Here is a 19,248-nt window from a genome sequence, read left to right on the forward strand (position 1 = left end):
CTCAGGGCTCGAACCCACCAACCATGAGATCATGACCTGAGCTGAAGTCGAAAGCTTAACCGACTGAGCCACCCAGGTGCCCCTATTTATTGAGTTTTATGCTAGAGAGTGTTCTAGGCTACTAGGGTGTAAGCTGTGAACTAAACCAAATCATTGCCTTCTGATGCTTCTAGTCTAATGGAAAGGAAGCTAGTAAATAGATTATTGATAAGGATTGTGGGTAAAGATGAAGCAGGGTGGGGTGGTTAGAGGGGATTGGTGCTGCTGTGGACATTTAGGGAAGCTTCACTGCCAAAGTGACATTTGAGCAGAAATAGAGAATGGGGGAAAAGTGGTTGGATTTGGATTTTTTTAAAAAGGTTAGCTGATGGGATTTTCTAATGGATCTGGTGCAGGCTGTGAAAGGAAGCAAGGAGTTGGGATGATTTCTAGGTTTGGGGCCTGAGCATTGAGAAGGATGGAAATACCATTGATGTGAGCATCACGAGGGGGCCTGGCTTGGGGAGGACCAGGGGTTTGGTTTGGATACTTGAGTTTGAGGTCTCTGTTGTCTATTCAAAGGGAGACATCCGGGAAACAGTCGTATAACTTTGGAATTCAGGAGATGTCCAGGCTTTGAAATCACCAAGATATATTTGGGAGTTCTCCTAGCGTGGGTCATATTTAAAGCAATGAAAATACACAGACCTCTTAGGGAGTGGGTATAAACACAGGAAGTGTGATGACATTCGCAGGACCCCAATGTAGGGGTGAGAGAGGAGGAGGGACCAACAAAAGACCCCATCAGGGGACAGGTGCCCCAGTGAAGTGGAAGGGGACAATGAGAAGGTGGCCTCCCCAAAGCCGAGAGCCAATGAGGAGGGACAGATCAGCTCCAGCAGGTGTTGGGATGGGGCACTTAAGGAGGGAATGTAGGACCAGCCACTGGATTTAGCAACGAGGAGGTCACTGGGGAACCTAACGGGGGCTGTCTTATTGGAATGATGGGTACAAAAGCCCAATTTGAGTTTTTTATAGCAAGTAAAAGGAAAGGAATTGGAAACTGAGAAATGAGGTGGGGACTAGAAGGGCATAGAGTTCAACAAAGCGTTTGTTTTTTCCTCAAGAGGAGAGTTGTTGTGTGTTTTTATCCAAAGGAGAGTGATCCAGTAGACGGGGGAAAGTGGATGGTGCAGGGTCGGAGGCAGGGGGAGACTTCGGGAGTGCTGGTCTTCAGTAGTGAGAGAGGATGGAGTCCCCACCCCTCGAGGGCAGAGGGTCCTAAACAGCAGCTTGTAGGTGGGCCGTAGATATGCTCACTTTTCTCAGTGAAGTAGAGCAGAAAGTATCAGCTGAGAGTACGGATGGGGACAAAAGAGCAGGTGTGATGTTCCCAGGAGCGGAGCAGGGGATTCCAGGGCCACTGGCAGCACTGGCGTCAGTGGTGAGAGGTCGTGGATTGAAAGTGAGGGCAGCTAGTTCATTGTGTGCTTTCCTTCCAGCAGGTTCAGGTGTCCAGGTGAACATGAGTTAGGAGGCCCATCCGTACTGAAGAAAATACGGTAGAAAAGCAGGACATGAGTGGGCACAAAGGAAACCAGAGAAATGCCTATAAACATAGGGACACCATCCGTAATCATTTAAAAATGCAAGTAAAAACCAATGGGGATTTGTTCTTTTTCTTCAGATTGACAGGCACTCTTGTTGGGGGTATAAATTACTGGAGCTCTGCTGAAGCACGGTGTTCCAGAATGTACCCCGACATACTATGTGCGGTCCCTTCTGTCATGCTTTTAGACATTTGTCCTAAGAGATCATAGCTCAGCTGCCTGGGGATAGAGCACAAAGATGTTCCCTCCAGCAGTGGCCCCGCAAGTGAAAAGCTGGCCCACTCCTAACCCTGGTGCACTAATCTGTGGCCGTGACCGTTGTCTTGGAAACGGCCTCACAGTCTCCCCTCTTGCTTTGCAGATGAAGCAACTTGAGCCCAGGGAGAGGGAGTGAGTGCCAGGGTCACGTGGTGTGGAGCTCGGCCCGTCCGCGGGCAGTGCGTGGCCCTCTCAACTCGGCTTGGACTTGGAGTCCCTTGCAAGGTACTTGTCAGCCTCTCTTCTGGGCTGGCTGACTCCACGCTTTTGAAATGTGAGTTCTCAAGGCGTTTTGCAAAGTTTTCTACAAGGTCTCTGTGTCCTCATGCAGCTTTTCCTTGCAGGGGATGTGGAGTACCACGGACAGCCGGGAAAGATGGGACAGATTTTTGCCTGGCCCGATGATAGGGAGGGACCATATTTTCCTGGCTCCCAAGAGAGACTTCAAGTCTGAGAAAGGATATTTTCTGCTTTCCCCTCACTTTTTCAAAAGTTGTAACAAAAACACAAAGATAACTAGGGAATCCTGTTTGCTTTATGGATTGGAAGAAAATCGAACCGTCAGGGAATAGCAGGTCCCCTCCGAGGTAGGAGCGCTGGGCGACAACTCCTAGCGTGCTGGGTTCTGCCGTAGCACGGGAGAAGCCACCCGGTTTCTCTGAGCTTTGTGTCCTCACCAGAACAGTGAGCAGGTGAACCTAAATGCTCGGCCATAACTTGTGAAGTCTGAACGACGCTCTTTCCTTTCTGCCACGTCCCTGTTCCAGCTGGCTGGGTGGCAGCGGTGTTAGTGCAATACACAAGTACCCGGCCCTCCACCAGACCACCCTGGCCCGCCACCACGTGAGAAGAGCACGTGGCAACAAACGCACCTTTGTGCCTCCTTGTGCTAGGTCCCGACCTCCAATGGCCGACCAGAGAATGGACATTTCTTCAACAATCAGTGACTTCATGTCCCCGGGCACCACCGACCTCCTCTCCAGCCCCCTGGGCCCCGGCGGCACGGATTGCAACCGCAAGCGGAAAGGCAGCTCCACCGACTACCAGTAAGCCCTTCAGGGTTCATGTTCCTCTGGCCAAACCTGGTGTCCGTTCCCGGAACATCGAGGGGCCATCTACCATTCCTCCCGGAAGAAGGGGTCCTCTTGGTGCAAAGGGATGGAGATGAAAGAGCCAAGTCTAGGTGGCCGCACGATTGGCTTTTTTTTTTTTCTTTCTTTCTTTCTCTTCCCCGTGGATTGTCAGCAGGAGGCAGCCTCCAGCATTGCTGAGGCACTTACGAACCCCCTCCTGTCCCCACATTGTTCCACGTCAAGGGAAAAGGAAGAACCTTAAAGCCAAGTTAGGTCTTTTACCCCTTCCTTCGTCATCCTTGGCTCCTTTGAGCAAGCTGGCTAAGCCTATGGATGTCATCTCGGTGATTTCAAAGAGAACTTTGCCGGAGGGCCTCTCTCGGAGGAAGACCTCAGCCGCTTCATTGTGTTTGTAGAAGGAATAAGTACAGGTCCTCTCCCAAAACACTGTAGGAACACTGATACTGTCCTGAAACATTATTTAAATTAGTATGTACCTGTTATATTAAATAGTATTTTTGTTTCTTTTTAGACTTGATGACTTTTCTTTTGAGTAAGTAAATTTGCACACTTCCAGTCGACTCTTCTCTATCTGTACAAACCCCCAGGCAGTAGGGTGCTGCGTAGAACACTCAAAGGCACATTTTGTTTTGTTGAGGCAACTGCGTGGAATCTCATCCAAATGTCCACTTAAGAGGTTTTCTTTTGTTTAATGAGGGAAAATCTCCAAGGAGGTGTCTCCCCTACAGCAGATGTCCTTTCTGCTGAAGTTCACAGGTCGAATTTGGGGAGCACAGTGGCTGAAGGTCAGATGCCCACTAGGAGGTGCTATGATTAATATGTAAGTGACCCCAGATGATTGAGCAAGCAACCGCCCAGGGGATGGAGAGTGGGTGTGAGTACGGAGAGGGTGTAGTCACTCCCAGCAGGGAGGCCAGGAGACGCTCTCCAGGGACCACTTGTCTTAGGCAAGTGCTGATAGAGTCACTGGTGCCTTCTAAGACTTCTGCTCTCTCAACCTGTGGTTTCCAACCTTGTCCCCACCCGAGACCTCCAGGTTTCCCTCATGCACCCTGTTTGCAAGTCTTCGGTGATTCATGGAGACCCCATTAGGCACCCATGATCCCTTTCCCTGTAATTTGAATGTGCTAAAGTCTGATCGGTCAGGCGGAGCTCTCTTCACCTGGGATGATCATCTGGGCCTCCTTGACCACACATGAGTCTAGACAAAAAGGGAGGGGGAGTTTTCGTTTTGCTCCGTGGCCTGAAGGATTGCTTCTGAGCTTTAGGACTAGCTACAGAAACTCCCTGCCCATGAGGAAATCAAGGGCTCCTGGTTGGACCACTGTTCTAGAATGCCCACAGTGTGATTCAGTGCCCCTGGGAAAGTTGTTTTTGCCCTTGAGACTACATTGTTTGAAGGGCCACATCCCTCTGTTCTTAATAGGATACAAGAAAAAGAGAAGCTCAGGTGTTCGTCAGTGCCCCCCTGGTAAACTTAGGGGCTGGAGAAGGGTGTGAGCTCACCCCAGGAGGATTTGGAACTCCTTCCTTGGAGGATTTCCATCTGTTTTCTACCGAACTACAAGGTGCCCTGAAACTTGGATCTCTGGAGTCTCTGAAAGGGAGGTAGATCCCTGCTGGTGACCCAGGACCCTCAGCCCCACTCCTGCCCTATATCCCAGCTTCTCGGACCTGGGGGTTCCCCACCTTGCTGAGAACCAGAACACTGGGTAGCAGTGCCTTTGAAAAGCTGCCTGAGGGCTCTGCTCAGTGCTTCTTTGTGGGTACTTTGGTTTCCCCCTCTTCACCTCACCACCACCCCCAAATATATATGTATGCACACGTATATTTGAGGCTTGGTATGTTTTGCAAATGAATGAACTCCATTTATCCAGAACGATGAGGGGAATGAGGTAGTATAGTTATTTGGATACTCTGATTAAGAATTCCCATAATGCTGTGTATTCCCGATGTTCAAAATATGTTGTAAAAGATGTTAACATGCAAACTCTTCTGAGACTACACCTAACTTTTGCTTGATACTCTGGAGAAGCGGTCCTTGTGTAGTAGGTTCAAGTTGTCTTTGTTGGACTCTAAGTCGATAGTCAACACTGGCTAATTGAGCTTTCTGATTACTTAGTTTCTGGATAAATGAGAGCCTTCTATATTTTAAGAAACAGTTTTGTATGTCTTTGTTAACAAATAGTTATGTTCTCTCATTTTTTCAGAGAAAGCATGGACACGGACAAAGATGACCCTCACGGAAGGTACCATGAACCTAATCATGAACTTCATCCTTTATAGCCATTTTCTTTATATAATTACATGTTGTGTTAGTTGGTGTGGGTTTCACCCATGTCCTCGATTGGGGATAAACTAGGAGCCTCTGAGCCTGGGAGCTCAAGATGGTCTCCGCAGCCCCCAGCCCCCCAGAGTGGCTAACAGCCAAGAGCCCTCGTGTGTTGAGAGAGATGAGCAGGATTAAGCAGGGAAATGAATTCAACTGGGAAGTAAACAGAGCTGTATAACTTTGCCATTAGTCTCCCAGGGATTGTGTTTTATCTTTTGTTTTTTCTTCCCCCACCTCCAGGTTAGAATATACAGAGCACCAAGGAAGGATCAAAAATGCAAGGTAGGGGCACCTGGGTGGTTCAGTCGGTTAAGCATCTGGCTCCTGATTTCAGCTCAGGTCATGATCTCCTGGTTTGTGGGTTCAAGCCCCATATCAGTGCAGAGCCTCCTTGGGATTTTGTCTCCTCCTCTCTCTGCCCCTCCCCTGCTTGCTATCTCTCGCTCAAAAGAAATAAACTTAAAAACCAAAAAGTATTTAAAAACAAAACCTAAGACAAGGTAAGCATGGACCCTCTTTCTCCCTGTAAACTGTCCTGGTTCTGGGCCCTCTGAGGACCGCTGAGGCGGCTCTGTCTGGTCCCTGTCTGTCTAAGCATCCTTTAGGAGATGCGGAAGGGGGTGGGGGGGCCTTGGCTTGATGTGACTGCCTGCCCCTCGCCCTCTCCATACTTCACTCGTGGCTCTCGAAGCGCGTTTCACATGAAGGGGACTTGGGAAGTAGCAGGAAGTCCATTAAGGCTGAAGCTTTTCCTCCACCGTCTTCAGCGGGTTGCCCCTTGCTGACCAGAGGGCCCTCCCAAAGAGACCGGGCCCAGTGACTCTGCTCTTGGGCCTTGCCCCACGAAGCAGCCTGTGTTGCACCGCAGGGCCAGGCATGGGGGCTGCCTGCTCCCTCGAGGAGGTTCTCTAATTCGGTCCTTTGTGCCGTTAGCCATGCTCGCTGACCCCATCCGTGTGGGCCCTCCGCTCTCCTGCAGTAGCCCCGGGGCCATCCGAGGCTGTGTCATGACACAGAATCGGAGCTGCAGAATTGCACTCACCCGAGACTGGTAGCTTTCCCCTCGCAGCCCAGCCTTGGTGGGAGGTCCTGCTTGGTGGCCCCGTTGCTCTCGCAGCGAACTCCATTTCCACTGCTGACGTGCCGCCACGGGGGACAGTCCCAAACGGCAGGGGTAAGCCAGTCAGGGAAAGCGTGTGTGCCCGTGAATGCGCCCTCCTGCCTCGGCAGGCAGCAACTCCCGGGAGGTGGGAGTGTGACAGCCTTCAGAGGAAGCTCCTGGGACAGATGTGGCATCTGCTGTATCTTGGTGGGGTCATCGTCGGTCCAAAGATGGCAGCGTCCGTTACCTGGTGACTCGGTCAGTGAGTCTCTGACAGGCCGCACGGTGGGGTCTTCACAGACCCCAGAGATCACCCAGGGACCACAGGATCCCCCCAGTGGCTGTGCTGGAGGCTTTGCTCTTTGCAACCCCTCCACCTCCCTTCGCTTTCCTTCTACACCCGTCTTAAAATCCAACTTGACAGAGACTAAGAGGAAAAGAAATGAGAAACGAGCAGTACAGTTAACTCTGAGAAGACATTTCTTTATGTCTCTGAATATGAGCTAAGCATAAAAAATAGTAACACTGACCTGGCAGTGAAGCCACTTTTCTGGTGACTTCAGTAGAAAAGTCTAGTTCAAAACACTGTACAAATTCTAAAGGTGCCCCAGTCCGGCGAATGTCGAAAGCAATTCTAACTTACTTTTGTCATCGCTTCCGTGAGGCTCGTTTTCGTTTTATACAAATCATTTTTCCTGTTGTTGTTCAGGGAAGCTCACAGCCAGATTGAAAAGAGGCGTCGGGACAAAATGAACAGTTTTATTGACGAATTGGCGTCTTTGGTACCTACGTGCAATGCCATGTCCAGGAAATTAGATAAGCTCACTGTGCTAAGGATGGCTGTTCAGCACATGAAAACATTACGAGGTGAGACCCGGGGCTTTATTCTTCATGCCTTTGCCCACAAACTTTAGCACCCTGGCCTAGGATGTTCCCGAGTCCCCAAGGCACTGTCAGTCGTTGGCCAATGTGTAGCCTTGAGTAACAGGAGTGTAATTTCCAGCAATAGACGTGACGGGTAGAGGCTGTGCTCTGTGCACGTGTCTGCATGTATACATGATAATCAGGCTACACGCACGTCAAAGAGGACACTGCTGATGTCCATTTGGCATATGTGTGTGCCTGGACCCCACCCATACAGTGTGACACAGAAAAGTCCGTTTCCGTTTTGAAGAGGAGAATTCATGGCTCCTCTAAAGAGTGAGTCACTGGTTGATGGTTCTTGCTGCGTTTTACTGTCAGGGATGAACACTGATGATATTTTCATATTCCTGGAATTTTCCCAAGCCAGATAGACTCTTTGTGAGGGAGGCAGAATTTTCCTTCTTCTCTGAATGTGGGGCGGGTGAGAAAACAGGCAGAAATGTGGAAGTGACTTACCCAAACCACAGGAGGAATCTGCGGTGTATCGGGCAACTTCAGCGAATGCTGTTCCTGGCATTTTCCATAGCCAGTCTTGGACCGTCTGAGGAAATTTGAAAGCGGGTGCTTAGTCAGACCTGTGACCTGCGTGGTAAAAGACTTGAGTCTTTGTTTCCACAAAGCCACCAGAAATAAGAAGTGGTCGGTTTTGTCTGACTTCTGAGTGTTATCCAGACATGGCCATGTTATGTCCTGTACTGTGAGAATGGCATCTAAAGCTTCCTATTAGTGAAGATGATAGAGATTCGATTACTAGAAGCTAAGTCTTATTAAAGCGGAAGGAAATGAGTGACAAATGTCGAGTTACCGTAAAGAACAGGGATGTGGCTCTGTATGTGCCTTGTTGGTTGATCTGAAAATCCCAGACCCATCCTGTCTCCCTGCTTCACTACGGTACTTTGAATGGTTACGGATCTTTTCCATTTTATTGCTTTGCTGTTCTAACCATTCTGCAGATTCCAGGTCCTTCGCTGCTGGCCTTGTTCTGTAAGATGCCAGACTGACGGCCTTTTAAATGTCCCCTTTCCGTGCTAGAGGAGCCAGCGTGGCTCACGGAGGGAGTGCCAAGCTCTGTTGCCTCACCCTGATGAAGAACTCCCACTAGATGCCTTCTACAATGTATTCACTTAGTCAGGGCCTGGCAGACTGGATGATTTCCCAGGCAGGCTGGGAGCGTGGATTTGAGGGACTGCTAGACAACCCGTTTAATGTAGATCCTGGGAGGAGGGGACCCTTCCGGGAGCTTCTGCGGGTTGGTTTCCAGAGCTGCCTTCTCTCGTGGAGACAGATTTTTACTTCTGTCTGTTACCTCTTGGCTCGCTCCTGTACAGTGACCAGAGCAAACTCGTCAGGTCCCCCATGGGCAACGGTGGGTTCTGTCTGAAGCCCCCTCTAGCCCCCTGTGTCTGTTGAGGAGAAAGAAGAGAAGATTGCAGTCCCGGGTGGTAGGGACTTGGCCACATCCGGAAGGTTGGAGGCAGTGACGTGGAACGAGACATCACCTGAGTAGAAAGGGTACCAACTCTTTCTCTTTCTTTTTTTTTTTTTCCCCCTCCCTCAGGTGCCACCAATCCATACACAGAAGCGAACTACAAACCAACTTTTCTGTCAGATGATGAATTGAAACACCTCATTCTCAGGGTATGTTGCAGTGAGGCGATGGTTTTGTCCACACTTTGACACATTTCTGAGTGAGGTACCCACGTGTGGGAATTTGATGTCTGAACACCTTTGGAGGCCCACTTCGTCTCCGCCTCTGTCTGTCTGGACGGTCTTCACATTCCTTCCCTGGGGTCTTTCTCCTCCCTTTCTACCGTTGCTTAGAGAAAGCTTGAAGGCCCGGGCTACCTGTGCCTCAGAGGAGGCAGGGTTTTGTTAAAAATGGGTGGTTAAGCATCCCATTCCTGAGTGAAGGTTTTAGAAAGGGGCGGAGACTGATAACAACGGAGAATTTCCCTTCTCCTCACTTAACCGCTAACACAAAGCCTCCGCGTACATCTTTACGCCAGCATCCCGTCAAAGCAACAGGGCTTCCAGAGACTCCTCTGCCTGAGGAGAAGAAGAAATGGGGGAGGTGAGGCTTTCCCCTCTTGACTGAAGCGCTTGCTTCATCTTGCTCATCTCTGCAGAGAGGCCATTGAGGTGGCGCCGTGCAACATTAGGTCTGCCTCTGGCGAGAGTGCGATCCACTTGGAAACTGAAGAGAAACAAACTGGATTTGGAAACACGTCCTCTTGCAAACTGTAAAAAGGAAACTAGAAAAATCTCACTGGGAGCGATAGCAGCCTCCCACCCCCCACAGCCAGGGTGGGCCTTGCCGTCAGGCCTTAGCAAGCATCTGGGCCCGTTTCTTTGAGCAGGCGTTTGCCAAGCCTTAGGATACAGGCTACTCCGTCGTCACCCTCGTTTCCGGCTCTACTTTGCCTTCCGGTCCTCTGTGCATCTGGTCTGTGTGTTCACTCCAGCGTTCTCTGTCCCCTCCTGATAGGTTGTCTGAATTGGAAAGCTTTCCGCTGCAAGGAGCAGACGACCTAATGAACAAACAGGGTTGCGTTTCTCAAACGTAGCTGGTCCTGCTGTGGGGCCACGAGGGGTTTGCGCAGTGGTTCAACGAGGGCAGACGGATCAGGCTCTTTCTGTCTTCTCGGACAGCCCTGCTGACCCAGCGTACGGCTTGTTTCCTCAGCGGGGCCGCTAGCCAGAAACCCGGGGCAGGGGAGGGTCCAGGCCAGCTGTCCCTCCTATTGAGAAAGGATACGCCTTCCTGAAAGCTTCATAGTAGATGTCAGCTTCTCCAGGAGATGTTACCTGATCACCCCTAGCTTCAGGCCAAGGATTTAGATTTGTCCAGTCTCCGTGGCGGAGGCCAGCAAGAGAGACGGGGGTTAGGAACTGGCCCGCCATCAGCATTTGCCACACACTTTGCAGAGCCACATTCGTTGGCTAGATTTTCCTTTAGAGGTGGCACAGAACTTCAGCTGTGGTCTGGTTGGCCTGGGGTGGAATGGTTCTGGTGCGTTCTTTGCCAAAGAGCCATCATAGGAGTGCCGCGCTCTGGGAAGCTATACTACTGTCCCTCCCCGTCTCGTGTGTAGATTCTTGTTCGGCCAGGTGTTCTCCATCCCGTATAGGTGCACTGAGTTCTTTTGAACCTCTCTTTTATTTCTGTCAAAATCTATTTATCGGATGGTCCTACATTGCAGTTTATTGTCCGTGATCCTTTGGAGCCTCTTGTGCCTTAATAGAGTTGCTAGGCCTGCCTTCTGTGTCTTTCATGCACTAACACAACAGATCCTGTTGTGTTAAAACAAAGGCACCATTCCAGGTACATCCAGGTCAGCAGTAAACACATTAGACGGGGGCCAGGGCGTCCCCACAATTCGGAGTGGCCCTTTGGCCACCACCCTCAGGGCACGGTTACTCAGACACAGATCTGCCCGCCTCTGTCCATCCTTCTTCATGAGGATGTCCTTGTTCTCAGGGGGGCCTTGCTGAATGAAGACGTAAACCTTGTCTGCAGCATCTCTGCAGAGACCACCGGGGCTGGCTTCACGGGTGCATAACCTACACGGCCGCATGTGGCCTGGGGCTTGGCTTAGCGCTCTGCTGTTGGCATCTGGAAGGCCCTCGTTTTTGAACAAGCGCCCTTGCGTTTCCAGTCTAGACTGGGCCCCATGAATTAACGTGGCTGGCCCTGATTGCCATACTCCTAATTGGCTGTTTTTAAGGAAAAAATATTACATATATAGGTACATGTACATATATAGGTACATGAACGCCTATATGTAAAACACGTGAAGTTCATGTTGTATACACACATCTATATATTTTTCCATATTTATGTATATAATATATATGAATTAGCTCCTTTTGTAATGACGAATGCTTAATAACTTCTCTAAATTTCGTATCCGATGCCCGCGTCATCAGGGCGTGAGACGAGGGTTTCAGTGCTGCTTAAGCTAGATGCTTCGTGTTGGCCTTGCCTTTCTTGTGCCTCTGTGCCCAAAGGCATCAGCGTTGATCTGTCTTCCCCGCTGGAACCTTGCTCCCCTCCCTGGCACGTGTCCGTGGCTATGACGTACCACAGAACGCCTGCCCCTTCCAGGAATTCCTGCCCAGGTCCCAGGAATTTGCTTCAGCAGAAGGCAGGGTCCGCTCAGCTGGGGTTTGACACGTTTGGCGGCAGAAGGTGGACTTCTGCTCTTGCTTACCAGTGCAAATCCAGCCGACTGCTTTCTTTATTAAGAGCTTTCAGATGTCTTCAGGGAAGAGCGTGTCAGGGAGGGGTCAGCCGGATTAGTTTGTAACGTCCGGATCTTCTACCCTTCCCCCCATGTTTTGAAAACCAGGCAGACCCCCCAGGACTTCTGTGTCACCTATAACTGACCCTGTCCTCCCCCCGAGGGTGAGCCGGCCCTCGTCCTCCTATGGCCCGGCCCTGCTGGTGGCCTCCTCCTAGTCTCTGCTCGTCTGCTGTCCCCTGGGTCCCGGCTCGTCCCCTGGTGGCGAAGTGAAAGCCTGAACGTTTTGAGCCTCCCCTATGCTGGCCTCCGCAGCCCACTCTCTCCCTGGAGGTGCTGAAACCCACTTTGCTCGGGTCAGGCTTCAGGCCCAGCGTTCCCTCCAGGATGTCACAGGCCCCTTTTGTGGCACCTCACTTCCTCAACAAAAAGCCCCAAAGCACTCCTCTTGCTAGGTGTGAGACGGGCTGCCAGGGAGGGCAAAGTTATTAATACCTTATTTTCTGACAGAATGGGGCTTCCAGCAGATGGGGCTGGGACAGGCTCTTCCTCTCCACTGTCATCCCCTGCCCCGATGTCGTCCCCTGCCAGCACCGAGGGCCAGCTCAGGCAAAGCCCACCCGCAGCTCCCGTCCGGCTGAGCGGCCTCCCTCGTTCTCAGCCGCAGCGATTCGGCCCCTCCTGCTTGCGTCTCCGCGCAGGTGCATGCGCCATTATTGGGCCTCTGGCACATGAATTCATTTCTGAGTTCTTTGAACTCAGTTGCATCCCCAAAGGCCCTTCTGTGGAACAGGGACTAGCGTTTCTCTAGGGTTGGCCAAAGAACAGACCAAGGACTAGTGAACGAAGCAAGATGTTGAATCAGAACTGTAGGGGCGAGCACAGGAGCGGGTATCTGACCTCCCCAGCCCGGGGTGGGGAGGGGGGAGCCCTGTGGGAGCTGGGTAGTTGTCCAGCTGCAGACTCGTGGGTAGGATTCACACACATGTACACCATGGAGCCTGAGCTCTCGGACACTTTGGTATTTATCTACTTCAGTCCAATAAACAGCATCTTGTCTCCATACCTGCCTTCACTGGGACTTCAGATTTTTACCTGTATTTAAAGTAAAGAAGAGGTAAAAAGAATGTAGGGGGGAAGTTTTGGCTTTGCTTTTTTGTCTCTCTCGGGATATAAGCAGCCCGGCCCTGGATGGAGGAATGATGTTTGAGAGCAGCAGTTCTCAACCCTGTGTACGTTGGAATCCTTTGGGGGTGGGGGTAAAAACAATGCTAGTTACCCAGCGCCTCCCCAGACCCGCAGCATAAAAACCACAAACAAACAAACCTCACACCGCCCCAAATGTTGAGACAGCACTCTGTAAGTGGAAGTGTCCAAGTTGAGGACAGATGGTGGCCAGGATGTTGGAGAGGGGATTTTGATCTTAAAGTTTCCTTCCAATCCTAGAGTCTGTGATTCTGCACAGACCGTTACAATTAAAGCAATAAAATAGGACTTCGCCGGACCTTCATATTCTCCAAGGAGAATTCTTAAAGTGAATTCAGCGTTGAAGAAATCACTTCAGCTGGACGGTCCCCTTGTCCTCATTAGATGAGATATGTCTGCCGTGGAGAGAATTTTATGGTTGATGAGCGCAGTTCCGTGCTTTGGTTATGTACCAAAGAAATCCTTATTTGCAATCAGAGTGATTACAGATCGTGTTTCCTAAAGTGTGATAAATTGATTATCCATTTCTCCTGATTAGGCAGCAGATGGATTTTTGTTTGTCGTAGGATGTGACCGAGGGAAGATACTCTTTGTCTCAGAGTCTGTCTTCAAGATCCTCAACTACAGCCAGGTACTGCTCCGGGGTCTGTAGGTGGCGGGCAGCCTCACAGCCGCCAGACAGGTCACCCCCCCCTTTCCAGAAAAATTAGAATATACAAGTCGTGTAAAATGCTTGTATTGTAACCCCCAAGCCCAAGGCTTCTTCCAGAAAGTTCTTAATTTCTTCACCGAGAAATGAATTTAAATGTAGAAAAAGCTTTTAGGATTTCCGTGCTTCCCTCACTGGCGGGTTTGACGCTGATCTCCCCAGCACCTTTATGCTTTATTGCAATGAAATGAATATCCCGTAACTAAAGGGGGCAGGGAGTGGGGGAGGGGCTGCCCAGCAAGGAAAGGCAGATAATCTAATACCAGAGGATAAAAAAAATGGGAATCCACCCACACTGTGTGTGTGATGAGGTGTCCCTTTTTTAGTTCTGCTTAACCTTGGCTTCCCCTAAGAGAAAATGATTGTAATAACCCCTACCTTTTATGATTTGTTCTTCGGATCAGATAAGATAAACATTTACGAAAGTTTCTAGAGCAGCGCTTTTCACCTCTTCTGTCCCTGGAGTTCTTATTCCCCCACCCATTCGTCTGTTCACCCACTCACTCATTCACATGCTGGTGTTTGCGTGGAAAGCTGGTAACTGAAGAATCAAAATAACACATAAATTAGAAATTAATGTTTCAGGTCCCCCAGAGCGTCTTGCTCTTTTTGGTCTCAGAGAATAGTGACGAACGAAGTTTTTATCCTCTCCGCAAAGAATGAGGCTGTCGCGGCACATAGTCTGACACAGCTTGTTTCAGAACGGAAAGGCTTAGAATTAGCACCCACGCCCTGTGTTCTTGCACGGGCATTCGTGGGCCTCAGCAATAAATCACGGGGAACGCGTTCCGCTGAAAGATTCCTGCCTTGGAGGAGCATGAGCTATTTATATAATTACAAATATAAGTAAGCCCTTCTCTGCTCCTGCGTTATCACAACCAAACTCCCGGTGCCTCATTCCCTGTGTCTATACCTAGGCAAAGCGATTGGACACGTGTACGTGCTCACATTTGAAATGCTTGAAACTGTCATGCTTAGAAATACAAAATAAAGGCACGGCACTGGTTGGGGAAGTTCTACACCACGAGCTGTTGACTTGCTGGTTTCATGCTTCCTCCCCGCAGAACGATCTGATTGGCCAGAGTTTGTTTGACTACCTGCACCCTAAAGATATTGCCAAAGTGAAGGAGCAGCTCTCCTCCTCGGACACGGCGCCCCGGGAGCGGCTCATAGATGCAAAAAGTGAGTACAGGAGAGGCTGTGGCTGCTTCCTGGGGCCACTCAGACCGCAGCATGTGCCCCGTGGTCTCGGCCTCTGGCCCCCCTCCTCTGCCCTTTATCTGGGTCTCTGGCTAAATGCACTTATCTACATTCCTTCGTGTTTGTCTCGGTTTTGTTGCACGTACATAAAAGAGAAACAACTCAGCGTCCAAATTCACCGAGAGGAACAAGAGCTACTTTGATTCTTTCTGATTTTCAATCGTTTTCCCCCCAAGAATCTAGAAGTTCGCAACTGTATGCTTCTGAGTTTAAAGGGCTCACACCAGTGCGATTTGTTCGCCTCGGAAACATGGCCTCCATTTACCTGAGTTACGCACCTGCAGCCTCTTAAGATAAAATTTGACATTTAAATCGAAGATTCTTTGACCAAAGTGGTTGTTCGTCATCAGTTGCCCGCCCCGCCCCGGCTTCCTTCTTGCAGCAGTGGAACCACCGCTCCCATCCAACCCTAGCTTCCCCCTCCCGCAGCCCTCCTGGGCCTCCGGTGTGAGGCCTGCCCGGTAGCTCTCCTCCCGTCAGTCTCAGTCTCGTGGGAGGCCGCAGACTCTAGCAGTTAAGAGGATGGAGTCTGGAATCACAGTGCTAGGCTCACTTCCTGGCTCCACCATTTCCCAAGCTGTGTGACCATGAGCAAGTTACTTCACCTCTCTGTGCCTCAGCTTCCTGATCTACAAAATAGTACCTGTTTCATCGGGATGTTGTGAGGATTAAATACACGAACGTGCGTAAAGCCTGTGGGGCAGTTCCTGGCACGTAGCAGGCCCAGTGTCAGTGTTGCGATGTTGTGGGTCGGCGCAGTCAGGCCCGACCACTTTCCTGCTTCCACACTCTCCACTTCCGTTCCCGGAGGGTGACACCTCCAGAGGAATCTTTAAACCATCCTTGACACTAAGGCGGTCGTCTTCCCAAGAGTTCGGCGCAGCCCCTGCTACCTGTCTGGCCTGGCAAATTTTTTAGTGACATGAGGAGAAGAAGATGATGACGTTTGGTCCTTGCCTTTAAGGCTCCTACCATAGAGTCAGGGAGAGGAGAAGGTAGACGGCAGCCTGCAGCACAGGTACCGCCGTGGAAGGAGTAGCAGGCCTGGGGAATAGATGATTCATTCTCTTGTGGGCGTGAGGACAGGCAGCCCCGAGTAGGTGACGACTGAGGTGGGTTTGAAAGGATGAATTACTGTGTGCCAGGTGAAGAGAGGAACAGAGCAGGGCAGACGTTTCTGGATGGATACAGAGGTGTAGCTCCCGCCGTGGAGCGAAACGAGCAGGGGCGGGGGCGGGCCAGGCTGTGTGCATTCAGGAGGTGATCACAGGGCAGGGCGGCCCTGTGGGAGGTGCGGGGGGAGGGGGCAGACCCAGGGGGAGCCCTGGCGGCCCCTCTTCTAGCGGTCGCTCGTTTTCCCCAGACGCGTTCTGGGGACAAGTAGCCGGCGGTCGTGGCAGCATCGTAGTCCTGTTCCCCCTCCAGAGACCAGTTCAGTTGGTGCACAACAGCATAGGCCAGTGGAGACAGGAGCAAACCACACGTATAAGCCACACGTGTGATTTAAAATTTAACCCAGTAACTCGAAATGAGGCCTTTTTATTTTCTATAGTCTTTGAACGCCTGTGTATATTCACACTTAAAGAATAGCCACATTGTGCGTGTTCAGTAGCCAGATCTAGACCGGGTCCCGGAACCTATGTTGATTAACCCCCCAGGGGCCTCTGGCATATAGCCAGGCTTGAGAATTTGAGGCCGTCCTGCATCCTCTTTCCCACTCCAGCGTCCACATCTTCCCCATCCTTCCAGTCCCAGCCCAAGCTCCCTCTCTGGAAAACACATACCGTCTCTGCCATTGATTTGGCACTAATCCTACATCACCTGGCATGATTCCTCTTTCCGTGGGGAACTTGCATTTCCCTTCTCCGTCGGAAGCTCCTGCCAGACGGGAGCCCCATGCTAGACTTCTTTTCGTCCCCAGAGCAACTCCACTTGTCCAGTGGCTGCATTCTGGGGGATCTGGAAACACTTCAGTTGACCCGCACTTACCCACGCGTCTCGTAAGGCCTGAACTGTCCTGAGGAATGTTACTCTCCCGTCACCTAAAACAGTGAGGCAGGAAAGAAGAGGCTTTCTTCCAGGTCACACTCCCCCTCCTGACAGACAATACTACTCTCGGTTTATCACATTTTGTGTATTGATTTGCAGCTGGACTTCCAGTTAAGACAGATATAACCCCTGGGCCGTCTCGATTATGTTCTGGAGCACGACGTTCTTTCTTCTGTAGGATGAAGTGTAACAGGCCTTCGGTAAAGGTTGAAGACAAGGATTTCCCCTCTACCTGCTCAAAGAAAAAAGGTAACCAATTTCACCGCTTTAAAATCCCAATACAGCTCAGGCTGGCTTTCTGCTCTGGAGTGCTCAGCGGGGCGTTGGTTCAGTGCCTTGCCGATCCCAGGACGGCGGCCAGCGTGCCACAATCCCCCCCCCCCCCCGCCACTGTGGGTGTAGGGCCGTTGGGGAGCAGAGGAGATTGGAAAGCCCTGGTGGGTGTCACGATGACAGAGATTCGTGGGAGAGCTTCCTTGGTTTAAACTCTGTTTGTCCTAATGTGGTTGAGAAAAAACTCTCTGAGCCACAATCCCAGCCGCTTCCTGAGCATCCTGCCAATCCACCATAATACTCTGGCTAAATTCGCCAGCGACCTTCATGTTGCGAAACACAATGGACGCTTCATTCTTCTTCCATCTTGAAGTGTCGTCTTCCCTAGGATTCCACGAACCCTTTCTTCTCGTCTCCCCCATCCTCTGCCATTCTAGGCCCTCCTCCTAACTGGCTCCTCTTCTGTCCTGAGCCACCCTTGTATCTGCACTTGATCCATAGGTAACGTCCTCTGCCGCTTTAGCCCACAGCGCCACTTAGATGCCAGTGACTTCCAAGTTTGTATTTCTAGCCCAGGTTTTTAGTTTGAGCTCCAGACCCACAAATTAACTTCTCAAATCTACCTGCTCCAATAGCTCAAGGGCATCTCAAACCTGATCTGTGTAAAAATGACCACGTGAGCTTCCCCTGACGTAAATGGCCCCACCATCATCTAGTTGCACGTACTGGAAGCCGGGGAGGCACCCTCAGCTGGGTTTACTCCCTCCCTTCATCCGGTCAGTTACAAAGTCCTGCCACAATGAATTCCTTCTGCAGAAGTTCTCTCAAGTATGTTTATCTACCTCCCTGTTTACCGTACCACTCAGACCCGGGCCACTCTCTGCCCTCCCCATGTCCAGCGAAGTAGGCTCCTTACACTTTCCATCTCTCCACACAGTACCCCAAATGACCTTTTTTTTAATTTTATTTTAAGTTTTTATTTTTGAGAGAGCGTGAGCAAGGAAGGGGCAGGGAGACAGAGGATCCAAAGCGGGCTCTAGGCCCTGAGCTGTCAGCACAGAGTCTGGAGCAGGGCTTGAACTCCCGAATCGTGAGATCACGACCTGAGCCAGAGTCAGACGCTCAACCGACTGAGCCACTCAGGCGCCCCCAAGATGATCTTTGTAAAGCGAGTCTTTCCATCAGTTTCCTGCTCCAAACTGTGCAGGGTTGCCTGCTGCTCTTGAAGAAAATTTGAGAGTCCTGAACACAACCACGCACCCTCCACTCCTACCGGCACTCCTGTGTTCAGCTCTGCCGACTCCCTTTTGATGCCAACCCCCCTTTTCTATCCAGGGTCTCTCCGCACTGACCCTTCTGATTGGAATGCCACCCCCCCTCCCCACCAGCTTTCTTTCAGCCCCATAGCTCAGCTGGTCCTTTAGGGATGTGCATCAGTGTCTGCCACTCACTCCCTCAGGCCGCCTTACGTCTTCCTGTCACACCCTACAGATTTTCTTTCTAGCATGTTCTTGCAGTTGCACTTGTGCCCTTATTGGTATAGTTGTTTATTTGAAATCTGTCTCCCCCACTGGACTAGAAACTCCATGATGGCACGTCTGGTTGGTTTTCCAGTTTCCCAGTAACTAGCACAGACCTGATGCTTGGGAAACACCCCATAAGGATTTGTTGATGAAATTCACAGGTGTCCCGTCTTCCGTGTGTCCCAAAGTGAAACGTTTCTCCCTCTTCTCTAAAGCATACTGTGTATTCTCTCTTCCCTGGCTCCGCGAATAGCACCAGCAGCTAATTCAATCCCAAACTGTTGGCGTTCTCTTCATTCTCTTTCATACCAAGTGTTTTGATATTCATACCAAATCTCAGCAGTTCTCAGAAACTTCTCCCACATCCTTCCCTGCCTCATCCTCACTGCGGAACCAGAGTCCAGTGGTCATCACCTCTTGGTGCATGCTTGTCTTCCTCCTGGTTCTTAGTCTCTTCCAGTTTACCTATCATTCTGCTTCTCGGGTGTCCAAAGCACGATTTGCTTTTGCTGTTTCCCCACTTACATACTTTTAGAAGCTCTCCACTGCCCATCTCATAAACACATTTGTTAGCAAATAGTCTAAGACCCCAGTAATCTGGCCCAATTTGCCCCTCAGTCTGTGTTGTGTCTTCAGCTGGAGACGACAGGCTTCAGCTTTGCCCTTTCCCTTTGAACCACCCAGAGCT

The 19,248-nt window shown here is 50.7% G+C and overlaps 1 protein-coding gene across 10 annotated transcripts in view; it reads left to right on the forward strand.

Moving 5' to 3' along the window:
* Window positions 1-19,248, forward strand: part of BMAL1 (basic helix-loop-helix ARNT like 1) — a 99,808-nt gene that overhangs the window by 66,324 nt on the left and 14,236 nt on the right. For 5 of the 10 annotated variants that reach the window (XM_047072579.1, XM_047072583.1, XM_047072582.1 and 2 more), the window contains 9 exons: window positions 1,951-2,121; window positions 2,741-2,893; window positions 5,152-5,190; window positions 5,514-5,555; window positions 7,085-7,242; window positions 8,858-8,937; window positions 13,285-13,377; window positions 14,520-14,637; window positions 16,864-17,013. In XM_047072579.1, coding sequence (XP_046928535.1) covers window positions 2,120-2,121; window positions 2,741-2,893; window positions 5,152-5,190; window positions 5,514-5,555; window positions 7,085-7,242; window positions 8,858-8,937; window positions 13,285-13,377; window positions 14,520-14,637; window positions 16,864-17,013 — 835 coding nt within the window. In that variant the 5' untranslated portion in view covers window positions 1,951-2,119. Of the gene's footprint in view, window positions 1-1,950; window positions 2,122-2,740; window positions 2,894-3,083; window positions 3,762-5,151; window positions 5,191-5,513; window positions 5,556-7,084; window positions 7,243-8,857; window positions 8,938-13,284; window positions 13,378-14,519; window positions 14,638-16,863; window positions 17,014-19,248 lie in introns of those variants that run through there. The other 5 variants (XM_047072584.1, XM_047072587.1, XM_047072586.1 and 2 more) reach the window with 5 other exon arrangements.

This window comes from Lynx rufus, unplaced genomic scaffold, assembly GCF_022079265.1.
Source record: "Lynx rufus isolate CCGP_SWC_20201006 ecotype Redwood Valley unplaced genomic scaffold, mLynRuf1.p SCAF_9, whole genome shotgun sequence".
Lineage (NCBI taxonomy): Eukaryota > Metazoa > Chordata > Mammalia > Carnivora > Felidae > Lynx > Lynx rufus.